Source organism: Mastigoproctus giganteus, chromosome 13 (assembly GCF_048544385.1).
Source record: "Mastigoproctus giganteus isolate SK-2022 chromosome 13, ASM4854438v1, whole genome shotgun sequence".
Classification (NCBI taxonomy): domain Eukaryota; kingdom Metazoa; phylum Arthropoda; class Arachnida; order Uropygi; family Thelyphonidae; genus Mastigoproctus; species Mastigoproctus giganteus.
In genome coordinates this window covers 35270789-35289155 of record NC_143587.1, presented here as the reverse complement: position 1 = coordinate 35289155, position 18367 = coordinate 35270789, and the positions used below count along the sequence as shown (strand labels likewise).

At 37.6% G+C, this 18367-nt stretch overlaps 1 protein-coding gene across 2 annotated transcripts in view; it reads left to right on the top strand.

The window, feature by feature from the left end:
• The window catches only part of LOC150075960 (uncharacterized), a 45661-nt gene extending 29475 nt beyond the window's left edge, over positions 1–16186 (top strand). For both annotated transcript variants that reach the window (XM_090387513.1, XM_090387514.1), the window contains 2 exons: positions 7988–8047; positions 15798–16186. In XM_090387513.1, the coding sequence (XP_090243639.1) occupies positions 7988–8047; positions 15798–16153 (416 nt within the window). In that variant the 3' untranslated portion in view covers positions 16154–16186. The remainder of the gene's footprint in view (positions 1–7987; positions 8048–15797) is intronic.
• Positions 16187–18367: the final 2181 nt, after the last annotated feature.

Here is an 18367-nt window from a genome sequence, read left to right as displayed (position 1 = left end):
GCCATTGCCATCTCTCTGATGATGAAGCGTCTCGGCTCCTCATTTGGTTCATCTTGAGCTTTATCAGCATTTTCTTCTTTCACTATCATTGCCTGCAAGTCAAGTTCTTCATTAGCCATCAGCTGGCTGAAGGCAAATTCACATCTATTCTGCAACCATCCTTTCTCAGTTTCAGTTTATGTTCTCCCCCCCCCCCCCATGTGTAATCCGAGCAAGAGAAAGGATTCCATCAGCAGTGAGCTTACCTAGTCCATTCAAAGCCTTAAACATCTCAATCAGATCTCTTCACAGGTGCCTGGGCTCCAGATACTGCCTTTTCTGGTAAGAGCACCCATTTGTTTCCCTCACTAATCTTGTTGCTCTTCTCTGCACCCATTCCAACAGATATACATCCTTCCTAAAATGAGTCATCCAGGCCTGTATATATGTTAAAAATGCATGGTTCCATAGGACTAACCACATGACAGGAAAAGAGTGCTATAAGCGAGCTCTATAAGCATGTTATAATGGGGATTTATATGCATATTTTCCAAATAAATATCCATTAACATACAAATTTTGAAATTTTCTAGTATTTGCTGCTATCTCTTATTCATGTTTACAAGTAATAATACACAGTTTAACAAATCAGTGCACAAAAACTTAAATTAAAATCAGAGGAAGGGGATATAATGTCTGTTGGCCACAATATTAGTCTAATTTTCGCCTTCAAAAGACAATTTTCTGAAATTCAGATTTAGAGGTTGGCAAAAATGGAATGGAGATGAATTTAGAGAAATAGAAAGTGGTGAATGGATTCCTAATGAAAGAGGAAAGGATCTAGTAGCAGAAAAAATAATACTTCTGATACTTATATGTGAAGTGGTACTATAGATGACAATACATGGCATCATAATTGTAAAATTTGTACGTGTCTATCAGTGGACAGCAAATGTACTTCAAAATCTGGGTACATATAGGAAGTTATAAAATCTGATCCTTCAGCTGGATGTTCACTACAAAGGAACTCTTGGCCAACTCCTTGTGCAAGATGAAACGCATGTATGGATTCCATGGTAAGTGCATTTCATTTATTTATAGTCACTTCAATGATAAAACATACAGACCTGCACTGAAATTGAAGGCGCCTCCGTAGCCAGGTGGGCAGGAGCAGCAATGCATAGTACACGCTTCTTGATTAGACCGGGGTTCGAGCCTGTCACCACCAAATACGGAAGATGCGGAAAGGTCAGGGAATGACTACCGCATATCCCCCGGAGCAATATGGCCTTAGTTGCTAATGCTCCTAAAAACCAAAAAACAACAACTGAAATTGAAGTGCAAAGACAAATGAAAGATAATAATTGGTCTACATCCATTCAAGAACTTGATACTTTTGTCCCTCTACTTTTAGCTTGTGGAGCATATGGTGGTGGAAATTTAGAACTGAATAGTTGTGATCAACTGTATAGGGACCTCAATTTTTTTCATGATACAATGTCATGTAACAAATTTTATGAATTTAATCAGTTCATAAGATTTGATATACGTTCTTCAAGGAAGGAGCATCAAAACGATAAATATGCTGTAGCTTCAGAAATATGGTGCAGATTTATTTCCAACTGTAAAGCTTGCTATATACCTGGAGCAAACATTACAATAGAGGATCGGCTATTTCCAACTAAAATTTGATGCTGATTCAACAAGTATATGGCCATAAAAATCAGACAAATTTGGTATAAAGTGTTGGTTGGCAGCTGTTACAACTTCAGATTATCTACTGAATGTCTTTTCTTATTTTGGGAAAGACTGTATGCTCCCAGCTAGTCAACCACTTTCTGTATATGTTGAATTCAGTGTATGACATTTTTAGGATGTTTTCTTTTCAGTGATTAGAAGAATGAAACACTTCACTGCATAAGTGTAAAACACTTAGTATTAGTAGTGGTAAATGATGCTGCAAGAAAGCAAGCTTATAAAGCAACCAAAAAAGGGAAAATAAAAAAAAATTCCCACATCACCTGTCTATCCCTTCCAATAATTTATTTAGTAATTCCTTGAATTTATTCAGACTGTCCACTTCCACAACAACAGATAGAAGTTTGTTCCAACAATCAACCACCCACTGGCTGAAGGCAAACTTTTGCACATTCATCATTCAACTAATGCAACCATCCTTCCTGAATTTGAATTTATATCCCCTTATATGTAGTCTGAGCAAGAGAGGAAGAATTCCATCAGTAGTGAGCTTACTCGATCCATTCAAGGGCTGAAACACCTCAATCAGATCTCCTCACAGGTGCCTAGTCTCCAGATGCTGCAATTTGCAGAACTAAAGCCTTTCTGGGTAAGACCCTTTTGTTCCCTTTGCCAATCTCACACCCTTCTCTGCACCCATTCCAGCAGATCTACATCCTTCTTAAAATGAGATGTCCAGGCCTGTATGCAGTATTCAAGATTCAGCTTAACCATTGCCTTATACAATAATCATCTCCTTATCACTGGTAGAAAAGTTCCTGTATATCATTGGCAAAACCTTATATGCTGCTCAGAGAATTTCATATCTGACTGCACAATCATCCCCACATCTTTTTAATTTTCCACTATGCTAAGTGTAGTACCACAAAGTTGGTATGTTAAAGTATTCCAAGCACTGTACACAACATTCCATTTGTACAGTGCGATTATGACCTCCCTATCTGTACAGTCAAATGTTCAGACAGCCCACCTGTCTACACTTGGTACAGAAATTGTGTGCCCCTATTGTAACTCCCAAATCTCTTTCTTTATATACTTTTTTTATTCAACCCAACCAAATGTATATTATTTTGGGGTTGCTATTCCCTAAGTATAAGATCAGCATTTTGCTGCATTAAAACATAGCTGCCACTTCTCTGACCATCTCTGAAATCTAATCTGTCTCCTTTCACTGGTGTCATTTAAGAAAATCAGAAACAACAGTGGACCCAGTACAAATCCTTAGAGGATTCCACTTCTTATGTTAGTCTGGTCTGAAGCACAGCCAGTAATCACAACCCTCTTCTGCCACCCTGAAATCATCTGAAATTATTTGATTGTAGCGAAGAATCTATGGAAGATGCTCCCACTCCAGAAATGTGCCAAAAAGATTGAAGACCTAATTATTCATGTTATACATGTCCAAAGAATGTAATATTTCTGAGGGATCATCCTTCATGAACACTTGGCCATGTTAAAGGTCACATTTATAAGGTAAAATTACACATGCATGTAAATAGTAGTTGTAGTAGTGGCATGTGATGCAAGAAAGCAAGTTTATGAGCTTATGAAGCATCAGCCAAAAAAAAAAATCACACCATTCCCTCCAAATACCTGTCCAGTTCCTCCTTAAATTTATTTAACCTATCAACTTCCACAACCAGATGGAAGTTTGTTCCAGCAATTAACCACCCGCTGGCTAAAGGCAAATTTCCGCACATCTATTCTACTCGGTCTTTTCTTAATTTGAATTTATGCCCCTTTAGGTTCGTAATCTGAACAAGTCGAAGGATCCCATCAGAATTCAGCGTGCTCAACCCATTCAAGGCCTTATACACCTCAATCAGATCACCTCGCAGGTGCCGTCTCCAGGTGGAAAGGAGCAGCAGTGTATAGCACATGCTTCTTGATTAGACCGAGGTTCGAGCCCGTCACCACCAAAATACAGAGGATGCAGAAAGGTCAGGGAATGACCACCGCATATCCCGGAGCAATATGGCCTTAGTTGCTAATGCTCCTAAAAACCAAATAACAAGCAAGCCTAGTCTCCAGCCACTGCAATTTGCAGAACTTAAACCTCTCTTGATAAGAGGATCCCTTCATTCCACTCGCCAATCTTGTTGCCCTTCTCTGTACATGTTCAAGCAAATCTACATCCTTCCTAAAATGAGGCCTCCAGACCTGTACGCAGTACTCAAGGCACAGCTGGACCATAGCCTTATACAGAGGGACAATCTTTTCCCTGCTAGCAAAATTCCTATATATCATTGACAAAACTCCATGACCTGCCCTGGCAGCCTGTCTGCATTGCTCAGAAAAGTTCATATCTGACTGCACAATTACTCCCAGGTCTTTTTCATTTTCTACCACCTTAAGTGTAGTACCACACAGTTGGTACGTTTCTCTGGGGTTACTTCTACCCGTATGCAGTACTTTGCATTTGTCAAGGTTAAACTTCAGTTGCCACTTCTTAGCCCATCTGCCCAAATTATCTAGATCCTGTTGCAGTAGCACACTGTCATTAACAACCCTGCCAACCTTTGTATCATCTGCAAACTTCAACACTAAGCCTGATATACCTTCATCAATATTATTGATAAATATACAAAACAACAGAGGACCCAACACCAAACCCTGTGGGACTCCGCTAATAACATTAGTCCATGAAGAGCAGCACCCATTGATTACCACCCTCTGTCTTCTCCCACTCTACCATCCCTTTATCCATTGTAGCAACTTACCCTTAATACCATTCTGCTCCAATTTGTCTTCCATGTGCAACAGTGTCAAAAGCTTTCCTGAAATTCAAATATATGATATCAAAATTATTTTTTGCATCCAGTTCCTTTGTAACCACATCATAATATCCTATCAAATTTGTCAGACAAGACTTTCCCTTAACAAACCCATACTGTGTCTGAATTATTGCTGCAGTCTTGTCTAGATGATCCTGCAATGCATCTTTAACCAGTGACTCCATTATTTTACCTAAAACAGAAGTTAAACTAACTGGTCTGTAATTACTCGATTAAAAAAAAAAAAATCACACCATTCCCTCCAAATGCCTGTCCATTGAAGGTGACACCCTTCAATCCCCCTTTGTGAATTGAGGATACATTTGCATATCTCCAGTCCGTGGGGACCTCTCCCCTGAGTCCAAGGATGCTCTCATAATTATGGCTAAGGGTTTGCTTAGATCCCATCCACCCCAGGTGCCTTTCTTATGTTTAACTTCAACAATTTCTCCTCCACTTTGCTCTCAGTTATTACAAAATCATTTAAGCACCCTGCTACAATTTGATAACCTTCTGCCATTTTCAAACCTTAATAACTCCTCATGTGTGAATGTAGATACAAAATACTCATTCAGTTTGTTTGCTATCTGAGAAAGATCATCAACAGTCGAACCATCAATATTAAGTGGACCAATCAGATTCATCCCCTTCCTTTCAAAGTTTGTATAAGTAAAGAAATCCTTGCTGTTTTTCTTAGCATCTTTTGCCAAAGATTTCTTGTAATCTGCCTTCACCTGCCTAACCTCCTTTGTGACCTGATTACAGACTAGCTTATATCTGCCATAGGCTTCTGAGTCGCTTGATAATTTATATGCATCCCATGCATTTTTCTTCTCTGTCACGAGTCTCATTAGTTCATTTGATAACCATTTAAGCCTAAACCTTGAACAATATTTCTTAATAGGTATGAAACTTTTAGTAGCTTCCACGATTAATTCCTTGAATGCTTCCCACTTAGAATTTACTGTTGGTAACATCGTCAGTTGATCCCATTGTACAGAATTTAAAAACTGTCTGAGACCACTACTCACCTTTACGGAAGCAAAAACCCTTTCCTTTACCCCTGATGGTAATTATATCTTTAACTAAATCCCACATCAGTACACTGTGATCACTGCCACCTAGTGGTTCCTTTATCTGCAAATTCTTAATGCACGAATGATCATTGCTGATAACCAGATCAAGAGTATTACCCTCTTTGGTTGCCTCTTGAACATGCTGCTGCAGAAAACAGTTATTCAATAAATCCACAAAAGTCATACTAGTGCGTGAGTGACCAACCCACAAGTTCCAGTCAATATCTGGGAAGTTAAAATCCCCCATTATAAGACATTCTGATTTACTAGCCCACTCTATTTCTCTGTACAATTGTTCATTGTACTCATTCGAGTCATTAGGCCTATAACACACTCCTACTCTTATTTTTGCTTTTGCAGTGCTTATGTCACCCCAAACTGACTCAACAGTGCACTGTTCACCTTTATCAACTGGATGCACTTCTTTTGATTTTGTTTTTCTTAATTAACAGCATGACAACTCCTCCCTTTCTGTACACATTGTACTTCCCAAATTCCAGTTCTGCATTCCTTTATATCTATGTGACACCACATCTCTGCTATCCCAACAATATCCGCCTTTGATGTCTTGACCAACACTTCAAATTCATCAAATTTATTTACTGTACTTCTAGCATTGGTATACATGCAAGTATACATGTACCTATCCTTATTATTAGTTACCCTAACACATCCCATATACCCACCTGTTTCACGATGACTGCCCTCTGTCCCTGAAACCCCCAGCACCCCTCGCTCCAGGTCGCTACTTATTCTAATAGAAGTTGTGCAAGAATCACCTTCACCTCTGCCTGCAGCTACTTTTAAACTTATAGTTTTTAAATCCACAAGGGCTTCTTTTAGGAGTTGTAATTGGTGATGAAACATGGAATCATCATTAGGATCCAGAAGGGAAAAAATTGAGAGCCCATGCAATGGAAACACCATGGGTCACTATTGCCAAAAAAATTTATTACTTGCCCCTTGACTGTGAAAATCAAGGCCACCATGTTTTGGAATATAGGCAGAATTCTGATAGACTTCATGTCATGTAAGAAAACAATCACTGGAGAGGATTTTAAGAGGGACCGTAAAGGACGATAAAAGAGTAATGATAGCTCAGGGTGCAATTTGGAAGTCAAAAATGCTGATAGATTTTTATATTCAGGTCCCATTTGTGGGTCATATGTATCAAATTTCAGTGTTAGCCGATGTAAGCAGAGGTTGACAGTGTCCATGTCACACAAAGCAATGGCTAATCCTCTGTGACACTAGGTAGGCAATTCCTCTCTTTATTGCCACTTTGTTTGTTTACTGCCACCCTGTCTGTTGCACTTGGTGTGTTTCATATTCCAGAAATAGTAAAACTTATAAATTTAAATATCTATCAGAATTGCATTGCCGTGAATTTTAGCATTCGTCCTGGAGTATGAAATACACCAAGTGCAACAGACAGGGAGTTTAAAGTAGTGGTACTGAACTGGGTGATGACATTTTGACATATATAACATTTGATTAATATATACAGGGTGATTCCCTACCATTGCGACAAACTTGCAGGAGGTGTAGGGGGCACAAAGATGAATCGGAATCATATAGCATTGCAGGGGACGTTGAACGGGAGGTCGCGTGAACAGCGATCCCGCTGGAAGTCAGCATTTGCGAACCGTTTCTGTTGAAGAAACCAAGTAGCAAAAGTCCTCCGGAGTGGATAATCCGCAGGCTCCAATGATTGGACACATTGCAGATGGTATGAACTCATTTGGTTTGTCGACAGTATCCTCCATACAGTGGATTGGGAAATACCCAATCGTTGGCCTATCGCTCGAGTACTCATACTCAGATTGCCTTCTGCAAGACATAGGACATTCTCCTCATTGTCTAGCATCCTCGTCGTTCACTCTCGATTCATGGTACCTCTCGTGAAACAACCAGGCTCACGTAACCTTCTGTGCACACATGCGAAAATCGTATGATGAGGAGCACGCCTGTGCGGGAAATGTTCCTTGTACAAGCGCAGAGCGGTGCGCCTGCGCTTGTACGTTTGAATATTCGTCAATCCAACAGCCTCGGGAATCGGTTCGCAAATGCTGACTTCCAGCGGGATCGCTGTTCACGCGACCTAACGTTCAACGTCCTCTACCGCATGACGAAAGCATTTCGGACCCTGCAATGGTATGTGATTCCGATTCGTCTTTGTAACCCCTACACCTCCTGCAAGTTTGTCGCACTGGTAGTGAATCACCCTGTATAGTATAAATTTTTTTTCTTAAAAAATGATGCGTGGTAGTTTTAATTTTAGATTTGAATTTAGAATGTTGAAACATATTAGAATCATCTATTTTCATTTTAAGGCAAGACAAAAAGTTCAAAATTTGTTAGACAGTTGAAAAGAGGGTTTTTTTTTTTTTTTTTTTGTAGTAGCCAATGATCTAAGACAGTGTCTGTCTGAAATGGAGACTCAAAGCAGCTCTAGTGCAGGTAAAAGAATTCATATTTTTGCATTAAATTGTTAACATAATTAATTTGTTAAAAGTTGTATTTTAGTGTACAGTGGTTAATTTATTTAATTTTAAACTTTATTTTGATGATAAGCTTTTTTTTATTTATTTTCATATCACATGATTTCGGGAAAGGGGAATGCACTCGAGGTATAATAATAGCCTACGTAGCTAGTTTTTTAAACTAGTAAAATGGCCAGAGTATTCATTTGTGTAATTTTGTAATTAAAAAACCGTGTGTATACCCTGTATGCACGAAAGATGTTTTATGTGAAAACATCTTTGACAAAAATCGAAAAGCTAGAACTGTAGTCGTGAACAATGTAACATTTTGTGCTCACACCGGATACTTACTCTGCTAAATCAACATTAGTGACATTAGCTTCATACTTCAGTCCAAAATATTTAGTATGAACGATGTAGCATTTTATGCACACACCTACTACTTACTCTACTGAATCAACATTTGAAAGAGGTTAGCGAAATCCAAGCCAATAGCCTAATTACCCATTTGATTGTAGCCATTTGTTGAATAGTATGATTGCAACAATACAAGTATTTGTATTGTTGCAATCTGTATTTTCATTACATTCCATTGTTAGGTTGCCTCTATAGATGTTTTCACATCGATAATTTTCTGAGAAGTGAAAGGAACTGAATGCCACACTGCTATAGCCTTTGTGTTCAACGATGCTGAAGTCAAATGCAAAGCGTTATTAATAGTATCAAATAAGCCAGTCTAACAAAATAAAGATGGAGGTAGCAATGAGTGTGCGAGAACAACAAAGACTATTGAGATTGTGTAAAAGACAAACAGAAAATCAAGCAATGGATTTAGCAGTGCCTTCAACCAGCAATGCCACTCCATCTAACAATGACGTACCCAAAGTGAGTATTGATTATGTACAACGAAACATTTTTCCAATTTTGGAGCAGTTGAGTTTAAATGATCAAGCTCCTTTTCTTTACACTGACTACTGTTTACATAAGAACATGCATCAAGAGTTTGAAAGGATATTTATGAAAAATGATTTCTGTTCTATATTCTACATTTGTGTCTCTATGGTTCAAAAATGACATAAAGAAACCAGCTTCTAAAGATGCACCATTGATATGCACTGCATTTCCCAATGTTAACGTTGACAGGATCCTTGTGTGTAATAGCTGCAGAGGATCACTTAAGAACAACACCATTCCAGCACTATCTAAGTCAAACAGCTTTGTTTACCCAGAAATTCAATTGCATTTACTGAAGTTGGATTTAGTGACAGAGAGGCTTATTTCTCCTCGCTTACCGTTCATGCAAATAAGGCACTTGAGACACGTATACAGACAATACGGAATTCTGGCCCAAGTGATCAATGTGCCTATTTCAGTCAATGCAATAGTCCTTCGCTTGCCAAGAGAGATTGACTGAAACAGGCACATTGATCACTTGGCCCAGAATACCATATTGTCTGTATGCGTATCTCGTGCGCTTTATTTGTGCATATAAAATGCAAGAAAATACACAAGTCCAACTATTTGATCGGGTTAGTAAGAAAGCAAGTGTTAAAGCGTGACTTCAATATTTGGCTCACACGTCTCTCTATCAATTGTATCAAATCACGATAGATCAGTCGTTCTTTGATGACAGCCACGTGAAAATTAATTTGGCTAAAGATGACATAAGCAAAGCGGTTCCAATCGAGGAAAGTCATTGCCCAACAACAAACATTGTGGAGTGACGATAAATATCTTAGAATCGCCCCATGAGAGACTAACGTACTACGGAGATTACAGTTTGACGAGCACATAGAGGAACTATCCTTCCCCAGCATTTATCTTGGATAATTCAGAACGTTCGGTGAGAATTTACATGTGACTCCATTCATGATGGCAACGAGCAAGCTCGGACGATCTGACTGATGTGGTGTTGTTGATTTTAAGCACCATTCGTGCCTTGTCGCATGAATGGTGCTTCAAATCGCATTTAATCGACAAAAACAAACACGTGATTTTGCGACATGGAAAAGATGTCACAAAATCGTCGTTTCCTGTTTGTCAATCAAATCGACAAATAGATTTGATCAAAAAGCAACAGAACCCATATTATTTGCCTGTTAAATAAAATGGTTCTGTGCAAATTATAATATGTCCTTCCCACCAGTGAACAGCCATTTAGTGAGTCGTGATCTCCCTCCTCCAATAGAACATTCTTGTTTTGTAGGTTTTGTATGATTTTATGGGGAAAGTGTTCGTGATTGTGATTTGTAATATTATTGTTTATGTTTGCAGTGATGGAAGAGGGGAGTGTTAGGGTTGAAGACTACAATCAAGGGACTAAAGAAATGAGTCAAAGCGGGATAAACAGAAAAAACATTGCCACAGTGCTCCTTCTGGAACGAACCCCTTTCATCTCTGTTTACATAACACAAAAACATTGATGTGTAGAAAAATTACTCCAAGAGCTGTATGCATAAGGAAAAAACTTTACGAGCTACCTGACAAGCCTGTACAAAACAACATTGTTGCAAGTTTCACAAGAGTTGAAAATGTGAAGAGACCTAGGCCTAGCAACAAGGCTGCAAACAGCAAGCAAGCAGGTAAGCCTAAGCCTCGTGCTTTTTCAGTTAAATACTTTCTTTCAACAGAAGATAAAAAAAATACACAGTATGCAAGAAATTTTTCATGCACATTATAAGCATGAAAACTAAATGGCTTTCTATGATAGCTAAAAAGGTTCATGAAGGGACAAGTTTAAAAGAAAAAAGAGGGGGAGACCAAGCAGTAAATCAGTAGAAAAGGTACATAAATTCTTAAGTGATCTGCATGGTTGGGAGAGCCACTACAATTGCTCAAAATCAAAACGCGTCTACCTCCATAGTGACATGAACTGGAAAAAAATTGAGAGATTTGTATAATGCCTCCGTTAGCTCAGACTTTCACGTTTCAAAAAGTATGTTTCGCCAGATTTTTCTGGAAAAGTTCAATATTGGTTTTCCAGTCTCTGATATGTGTAGCTTGTGCTACCGTATTGATAACGAAATAAGACTTGAAAAGAAAAAGGATGAGAAAGAACAGAGTAAAAACAAAATTAAAGATTTAATTTTAGAAAAATATGTTCACAAGAAGAGAGCAAAAGCCTTCAGAAAGCTTCTACACAAAGAAAACCAAGATGATGAGCTGATGTTCTGTTTTTATTTGCAGCAGGTGCAGCCTTTACCTAAAGCATCTATCTCTGAAGCGTTTTACTTGCGTCAACTGAGTATCTACGTATTAGGTGTTGTCGACCCTCAGACAAAGAATCCTGTGTTTTATTCGTGGTCTGAAGATGAGGCTGGGTGTGGCTGTGGGGAAATTTCCTCAGCTTTATCACATTTTTTGAGAAATCTGGATCTGTGAGAGATCTGGTGTGTTTGACTGTTCTGCAATGGATGCCCTGGTCAGAACAAGAATAACATCGTAGTTCAAAGTCTTCTCCACTTCCTGGGTTCACCGGACTTGCCTGAAAGTCTCAAAGATATCGAACTGCCATTCCCTGTTCTTGGTCACAGCTTCCTGCAGACCAAGTGTTTGGTCGATTTGAAAAACTTCTGAGAAAGAGGCCAATAATTGAGAACAAGGAAGAGTATTACAAACTGTATTCTGAAGTGAGTGAAATTTGAAAATTGGGCATTGACTTCACTTTGTTGGATTTCAAAGCTTTGTCTCAATGTTTCAATAAAGTTGATCACATCAAAAATAAAAAACGAATCTTTATAAAAAAAGTTTGAATCGTCCAAGGTTTTGGTAAAAGCAACTGAACATTTCCAATATGAGTCTGATAATGAAACCTTCGAAAAACTTCAAAAGAGAGGATGGGAAGCAAGGCGGTCCTTCCTTCCTGTACCATATCTGAACCTTGGCCATATTGTTTTCTCAAGAAAAGAAGGCTGATGTTGAATCGCTGCCTGCCACCATGAGCCTTGGAGACTGGAAATCTGCTGTTTGTCTGGTATAGGGATATGTTATATCCTCATGAAGATCTAATAGCAGCCAATGATGAAGAAGAGTGTGACTGCTTAGAAGAAGATACAGGAATGCAGATATAACACAATATTGTGTTTTTTACTGTCATTAATGATATTCCATTTTTTTCTTAATATTTTAATTCTTTACAAAGCAATTTATAAGAAAAATTATTCATTGTTGGACAATAAAAGTGTAGTGTCTAATTTTCTTTTTTTTATATAAAATAAAAATTTATTGTAAAATATATAAGCTTCACTATTGTGTGTGCCAAAAAATGATTTATTTTATAACAAAGCTAAGAAAACATACTATCACAATAATGGTATTAGTGTTTTTTTTACTATGAAGAAGAAGGCCCACAGTCAAAAATTGATATTCAAAAAGTGAGACATGTGTTGGTGCAAAAGGTAGCAAGTCCAAACAAGTTGATCACATAATAGCAAACAAAGGTTTCAGCAAAAGGTAACATGTCCTGTTGAATTCAAACAAAAGGTAATATGTCTAATAACAAATAAATTAATTTTTTATCTTCCCAGTTAAGAAAATTCAATTTAAATCACATTGAAAAGTCATGAAATCATTATAGGAAGTAATGTTTATATATTTATTGCTACCATTAGACGGAAAACAAATTTGACATTTCCCACAAACTTGTCTTGGTGGACATATTGCTTTTTGCATATAACCTCCTCATTTATTTACTTATATATTAATCTGAAGTTTATTTATGTATTTAACTTGAAATTAATGATTTGTAAAAGCATGAATTGAAATTGCACAAATTAGCACATAACCAATTATAATTGCCACCCTGAAAATAGCTATTATTATTACAACTGTTATTTGTTTGGAACATATGCTACCGATTCCTTAGCTGGTCAGGGTGAGAATGAAGCAGTATAACCAATGATCCTTGCATGCCTCTTTTAAATGCCCCCAAATAATCAGTAATATTATACAATATTTCAGTACAAGACAGACATTAGGAGGAATGTGTAAATGAAGTGGGTAAAAAGTTGCATCAAGGAACCTTTTACCTGCTTCATCAAGGAAAGCATACACTGAAAGTATTGTCTTTGAAGAGGTATTATAAAGTAATGCATTCTAGTAGAGGATTTTGCTAATAACTAAAATTCAAGCATTGTGCACAAGGCACTGCTAATTCTTATTTTAAATAACCATTTTCTCTTTCAAGTACAAGTAATTAACAATAATTACTTGTATCTTTAATATGGTAATAATATTTTTGAAAACTTGACTTTATTGAACAATATTTGAGAACATATTCTGTAAATGTTAAGAGTTAGTGCTCTAGCTATAAGTTTAGTATTCTTTTTAAGAAAACCCATTTGCAAGACAATACTTTAAATCTTATCCAGCAGTTTGTGGGCAATATTTAAACATATCATGCAAGTGGTCAGCTTGCATGATATGTTCGCACTCACTGCACATTATTCCAGAGAGGAGTCGGAAATAAAGAAAAAACCATAGGCAAAGTATAATTAAATTTGAGAAAGTTCATCTTTACTGATTGCACCCAAGTTTGTGTGACCTTTCTCAAATTTAATTGCTCTTCCTATTAAAAGTTTGTATTTTTGATCCTGAAAGTTTATTGTCAACCATAGGGTGACACCATATGATATAATTTATAAGCAGAAACACATTTATGAGGGTTATGGTGAGCTGCTTATAGGGTATCAAAATTGAAAGCACTAACCTTCCAGAGCATGATAATATTCTACAGTTAGCATTATGATGATGACTTGTTGTTCCATACCATGTGCAGAGGCCTGAGTTCAATTCAGGATAGGATGGGAAAACTTTTATGGGCTTCTTTTTTTTTTTTTTCTCTTTCACATTGCACATTAGTTTATCTCAGGTGGTGAATATATGGTTTTTTCATTTCACAACACAGGCAAATCAAGTAGTGGTAGTGTAGAAGTTGAGGCTAATATTTTAGAACTTTTTTCAGTGAACTTTTTTAATGCATGCATTTGCTTGTGGCTATTAACTCATGCACAGTATGTTATTCAGTTAATTGTTTAGTTTATGAGTGAGTCATAAAGTTGTTGAATTTTGCAAGTTATCAAATCATAATTCAATGATTTAATAATGTAATTTTTTACTAATATACATGCTTGCTCACTGCATTTCGGCATTTCCCACGCTTACTATTCTCAAAGTGATTTTGTTATGTTTATATAACTGACCATTATCAGTTGTGTCAGTACTGCACGCCCTAGGATATTATGGAATTCCATATGTTAGGAAGAGAAACGAAAGCAAAGTTTGCCAATAAAGCTGAATTACTGTGATAGGAAGGTTTTAAACATTGGCTTTTAGTAAAGTGATTTTGCTGTTTAAAGTTAAAAGATGGAAAATAATGTGTTTCTTGCTTAAGGCAATTGATAATGCTAGTAGAGCATTGTTAATTGTCTTAAAAGTTTTAAAGGCAGCAATTTATATCAGTTAGAATCAGACAGTAAATAAAAACATTTAAAGGAAAGACCTTTGACTGTTTATTACTGTATATATTCATATAAAAAGTATTAAAGGCTTCTTAAAAAGAGTGATTATGCTTAAGGACATACAGAAGGCAGCCTGAAGATAACAAAGGTAAGAAAAAGTTTTTAGCTTATTTTTCTTGAGTGACACATTGGAAATGAGCACAAACAGTCATATTTAAAATTAGTCAGAATTAAAAAAAAAAAAAAAAAACGTGATCCTCCCAAATTTCTTGTGACCTCCCTCCAGGAGGACAGCCCACAGTTTAAGAACCCTGCTACCTGCATACATTTCCTTGCGGACTATCTCTAATTTTTCCAGATTTTGTTGTAGTAGCATACCCTGATTAATTATTAACCCCCCTGCCAACCTTTGTATCATCTACAAACTTGGACATTCAGCCTGATATGCCATCACTAATACCATTAATAAATATTGAAATGAGCAATGGGCCTAGTGCTGAACCATGGGGACCTCCACTAATAACATTAGGGCAAAAAGAGCAGTGCCCATTGATAATTACTTGCTGTCTTCTTCCACTCAACCATCTCTTTATCCATAACAGAACTGCCCCCTAATGTCACACTGCTCCAATTTTTACAGCAGTCTTTTGTGTGGAACAGTATCAAAACGTTTTCTGCAGTCTATATATATGATGTCAAAATTACTTTTTGTATCTAGTTCTATTGTTACTACATCATAGTATCCAATCAGATTGGTCAGACAAGATTACCCCTTAACAAATCCATGCTGTGATTGCTACATAACTGCATTCATATGTGGATAATCCTGCATTACTTCCTCAACCAGTGACTCCATTATTTTCCCTGTAACAGAAGTCAGGTTGGCAGGTCTGTAATTACTTGTTTCACCTTTATGAACTGAAGAGACATTCACCCATCTTCAATCCATGAGGACTGCCCCTGAATCACAGATGCTCTCAGTTATGGCTAAAGGTTTGTTTACCTTTTTTGCTGCCTCCCTTAATGTAATCAGATAAATCGCATCTGTCCTAGGTACCTTATTTGCTTTTAGCTTCAGTGATTTCTCTTTCCACCTTCCTCTCAGTTATCGTCAATAGTTATACCATTCATGTCTAGTGGACCAATGTGATTCGCTCCTTTTCCATCTGGTGTTCACATAAGTAAAGACATATATTGATTTGTTTATCATAATTTATTCCTTTTTCATTATAATTTTTTTAATTTTAAATATTTGATTTATTTTTGCAGAGTCAGTAAATGCTGCTATAAAAGATTTACAAAACTGTGATCCTTCTCTGTTAAGTTCCATGGAAGGTGCTATGTTAAAATTAATAGAATTGCAAGATAAACACTTTCAGCAATTCATGGAGTTTAAGAAAGGTTGCTGGAAACAAGAGGCAGAATTTAAAGAGAGAAGATTTCAAATGGAAGTTGCCCAAGAGCAAGAGAGAGTGAAAAGACAAATGGAAGCCCAGGAATTGTTGAAGAAAGATAGACATAGATTACTTGTGCATATAACTGAATTGATGAAAAGGACAACTAGTAATTCCTTAGAAATCCAAAATGTGAACAATGGTGGAAACATATTGAAATCTGAAAGCTAACAATGAATTGCATTCTGATATATATTGAAGGGCATTGGAACATGTTTGGTTTAAACTTGAATTAAAGTGAGTAGAAAATTCAAAAAATTTCAAGAAATAAAAATAAAATAACTGCCCTTGAAGTGCATATAGATATGTAATCTTACTATTTCATTAGATTATAATGTTGATATTTATTTGCAGTTCGGAAATTTAGGAAGTGGTATGCATTTCAGTTACTTTACATACCCATTCTTAAATTTCGAAATGAAATATATACTTGTAAACTCTTTCACACAGTACTTTTTTTTTTATCCATTAAATTTTATTTTTATCATTCCTACTCACACAGTAAAGTGTTCATTTTATTCAAATGAATTGTACTACCTGTTAATTGCATGCATGTGAGTGTGTGCACACATATATACATACAAACCAATATGAATATATTTTAGACAGAAGGTCCCATTGTGAATTACAAGAGAAGATGGAACTTGTAATCGCTGATGTAAGAAATATTAAAAGTCTTGCTAATATTATCTTAAATTATTTCATTAGATTATTTGTTATGTTTATATTTATTTGCAATCCAATTTGAAATAGTGTTATATCCTACTGAAGTGGGTTTGAATTTTATTTTATTATAGATGAAATTAATGCATATTGTTGTTTATCATTTGCTTTTTTATACATAGTGATTCAGAACTTTTGCCTAAATTCAGGAATATGACAGGATATCAATATAAAGGGGGGGGGACAATGTTTTAACTCTTGAGACGAGGGATTACAACTTCCTCAAAGAGCATTGAACAGTCGTTTTGAACCATTCAGACTATGAAGCGAAAGCCCTATTACTCCTATGAGACACCTCCGTCTACCAACCAGTAATCGTCTCTCCTGCCAAGACCCTGGAACGATGGAAGCCCAAAGTAAACAACCTCATCAAAGATTGGTTTTGGTCAGGGAAAGTCACCGAATCGATATGCTGGCATCTACATGCCTCCGGCTGCCAGATTCCGCAGTTTTACGGACTACCAAAAGTCCACAAGGAAGCAGCACCCTTAAGACCTATCGTCTCCTGTTGTGGTTTGCCGACTTAAGAGTTATCTAAGTTTGTTTCCAGCTTACTCTCTCCCCTAGTGGGCAAGACTGCCAACACCATTTCTAACAGTGGGGAGTTCCTAGATCGGATTCATACTCTATCCATCTCAGATGATCAAGGCAACCTCGTTTGACATGGTGTCTCTTTTCACTTCGATCCCAGTCGAACTGGCCATTATATGTGCCAAGGAGCTTCTGGACAATGACCTGACCCCGAGCAACAGATCTTCTCTAACTTCAGAGGACATTTGTTCCATCCTTAGATTGTGCTTGACTGCTGGGGCCATCATGTTTGGTGACTCCATTTACCAGCAGATACACAGTACAGCCATGGGTTTCCCGGTTCAGTTACCGCAAACATCGCAATGGAGGATTTAGAGAGTCACACATTTGTGGATCTACCAGATCCCATTGCCTTTTGGTGTCGCTATGTGGATGATGTGTTTGTGGTCATTCCCCGCAAGTTGGGCAGCCGACTTTTCCACCACCTTAACTTTCTGTCGCCTTTCATTCAATTCACCATCGAGCTGGAGTCAGACAATGCCCTTGTCTGGGGAAAAAAAAAAAGAAAAAAAGAGCACGCATTTGAAGACAACAGTCAGTTTATTGCAAGCCAATTCACCAGCTACCAGTCAGCACACGCAGACAGCCATCTTCTCGGCACAGCGCGAGCCCTGCTAACCCACGCCTGGACCCACTCTGGTTCTGCTGATGAGAGATGCACTGAGATTACACCTATCACAGACACACGGAGATAGGTCACAACTATCTAGGGCATCATTGCTCTAGTAGGTGTGACCTACAGGCCTGTGACCACGTAGCGACCCACGGGACCATGCGCAGTAATGACTCTGCCTCAACCACCTTTATCCCATTCTACCTGAACCTATCACAACAGATTTCTAGTCTTAAAGTCTAATGGGATAAAGTGCTTGCAACTCCCGGGCAGGAAGTTGCGATCCCTGGTCTCAAGAGTTAAAACATCAGTTGTTCTTTCCCCCCCACCCCACCACCACCACCGCAGAGCCGATTAGTCTGCTGTATTCCCTGCTGTGACTGCACTGGCTGCTGCATTGGTGAAACTGGCATGAGGCCCGTTGATATTTATTAGTTAAAGCAGTCCCAGCCAACCAA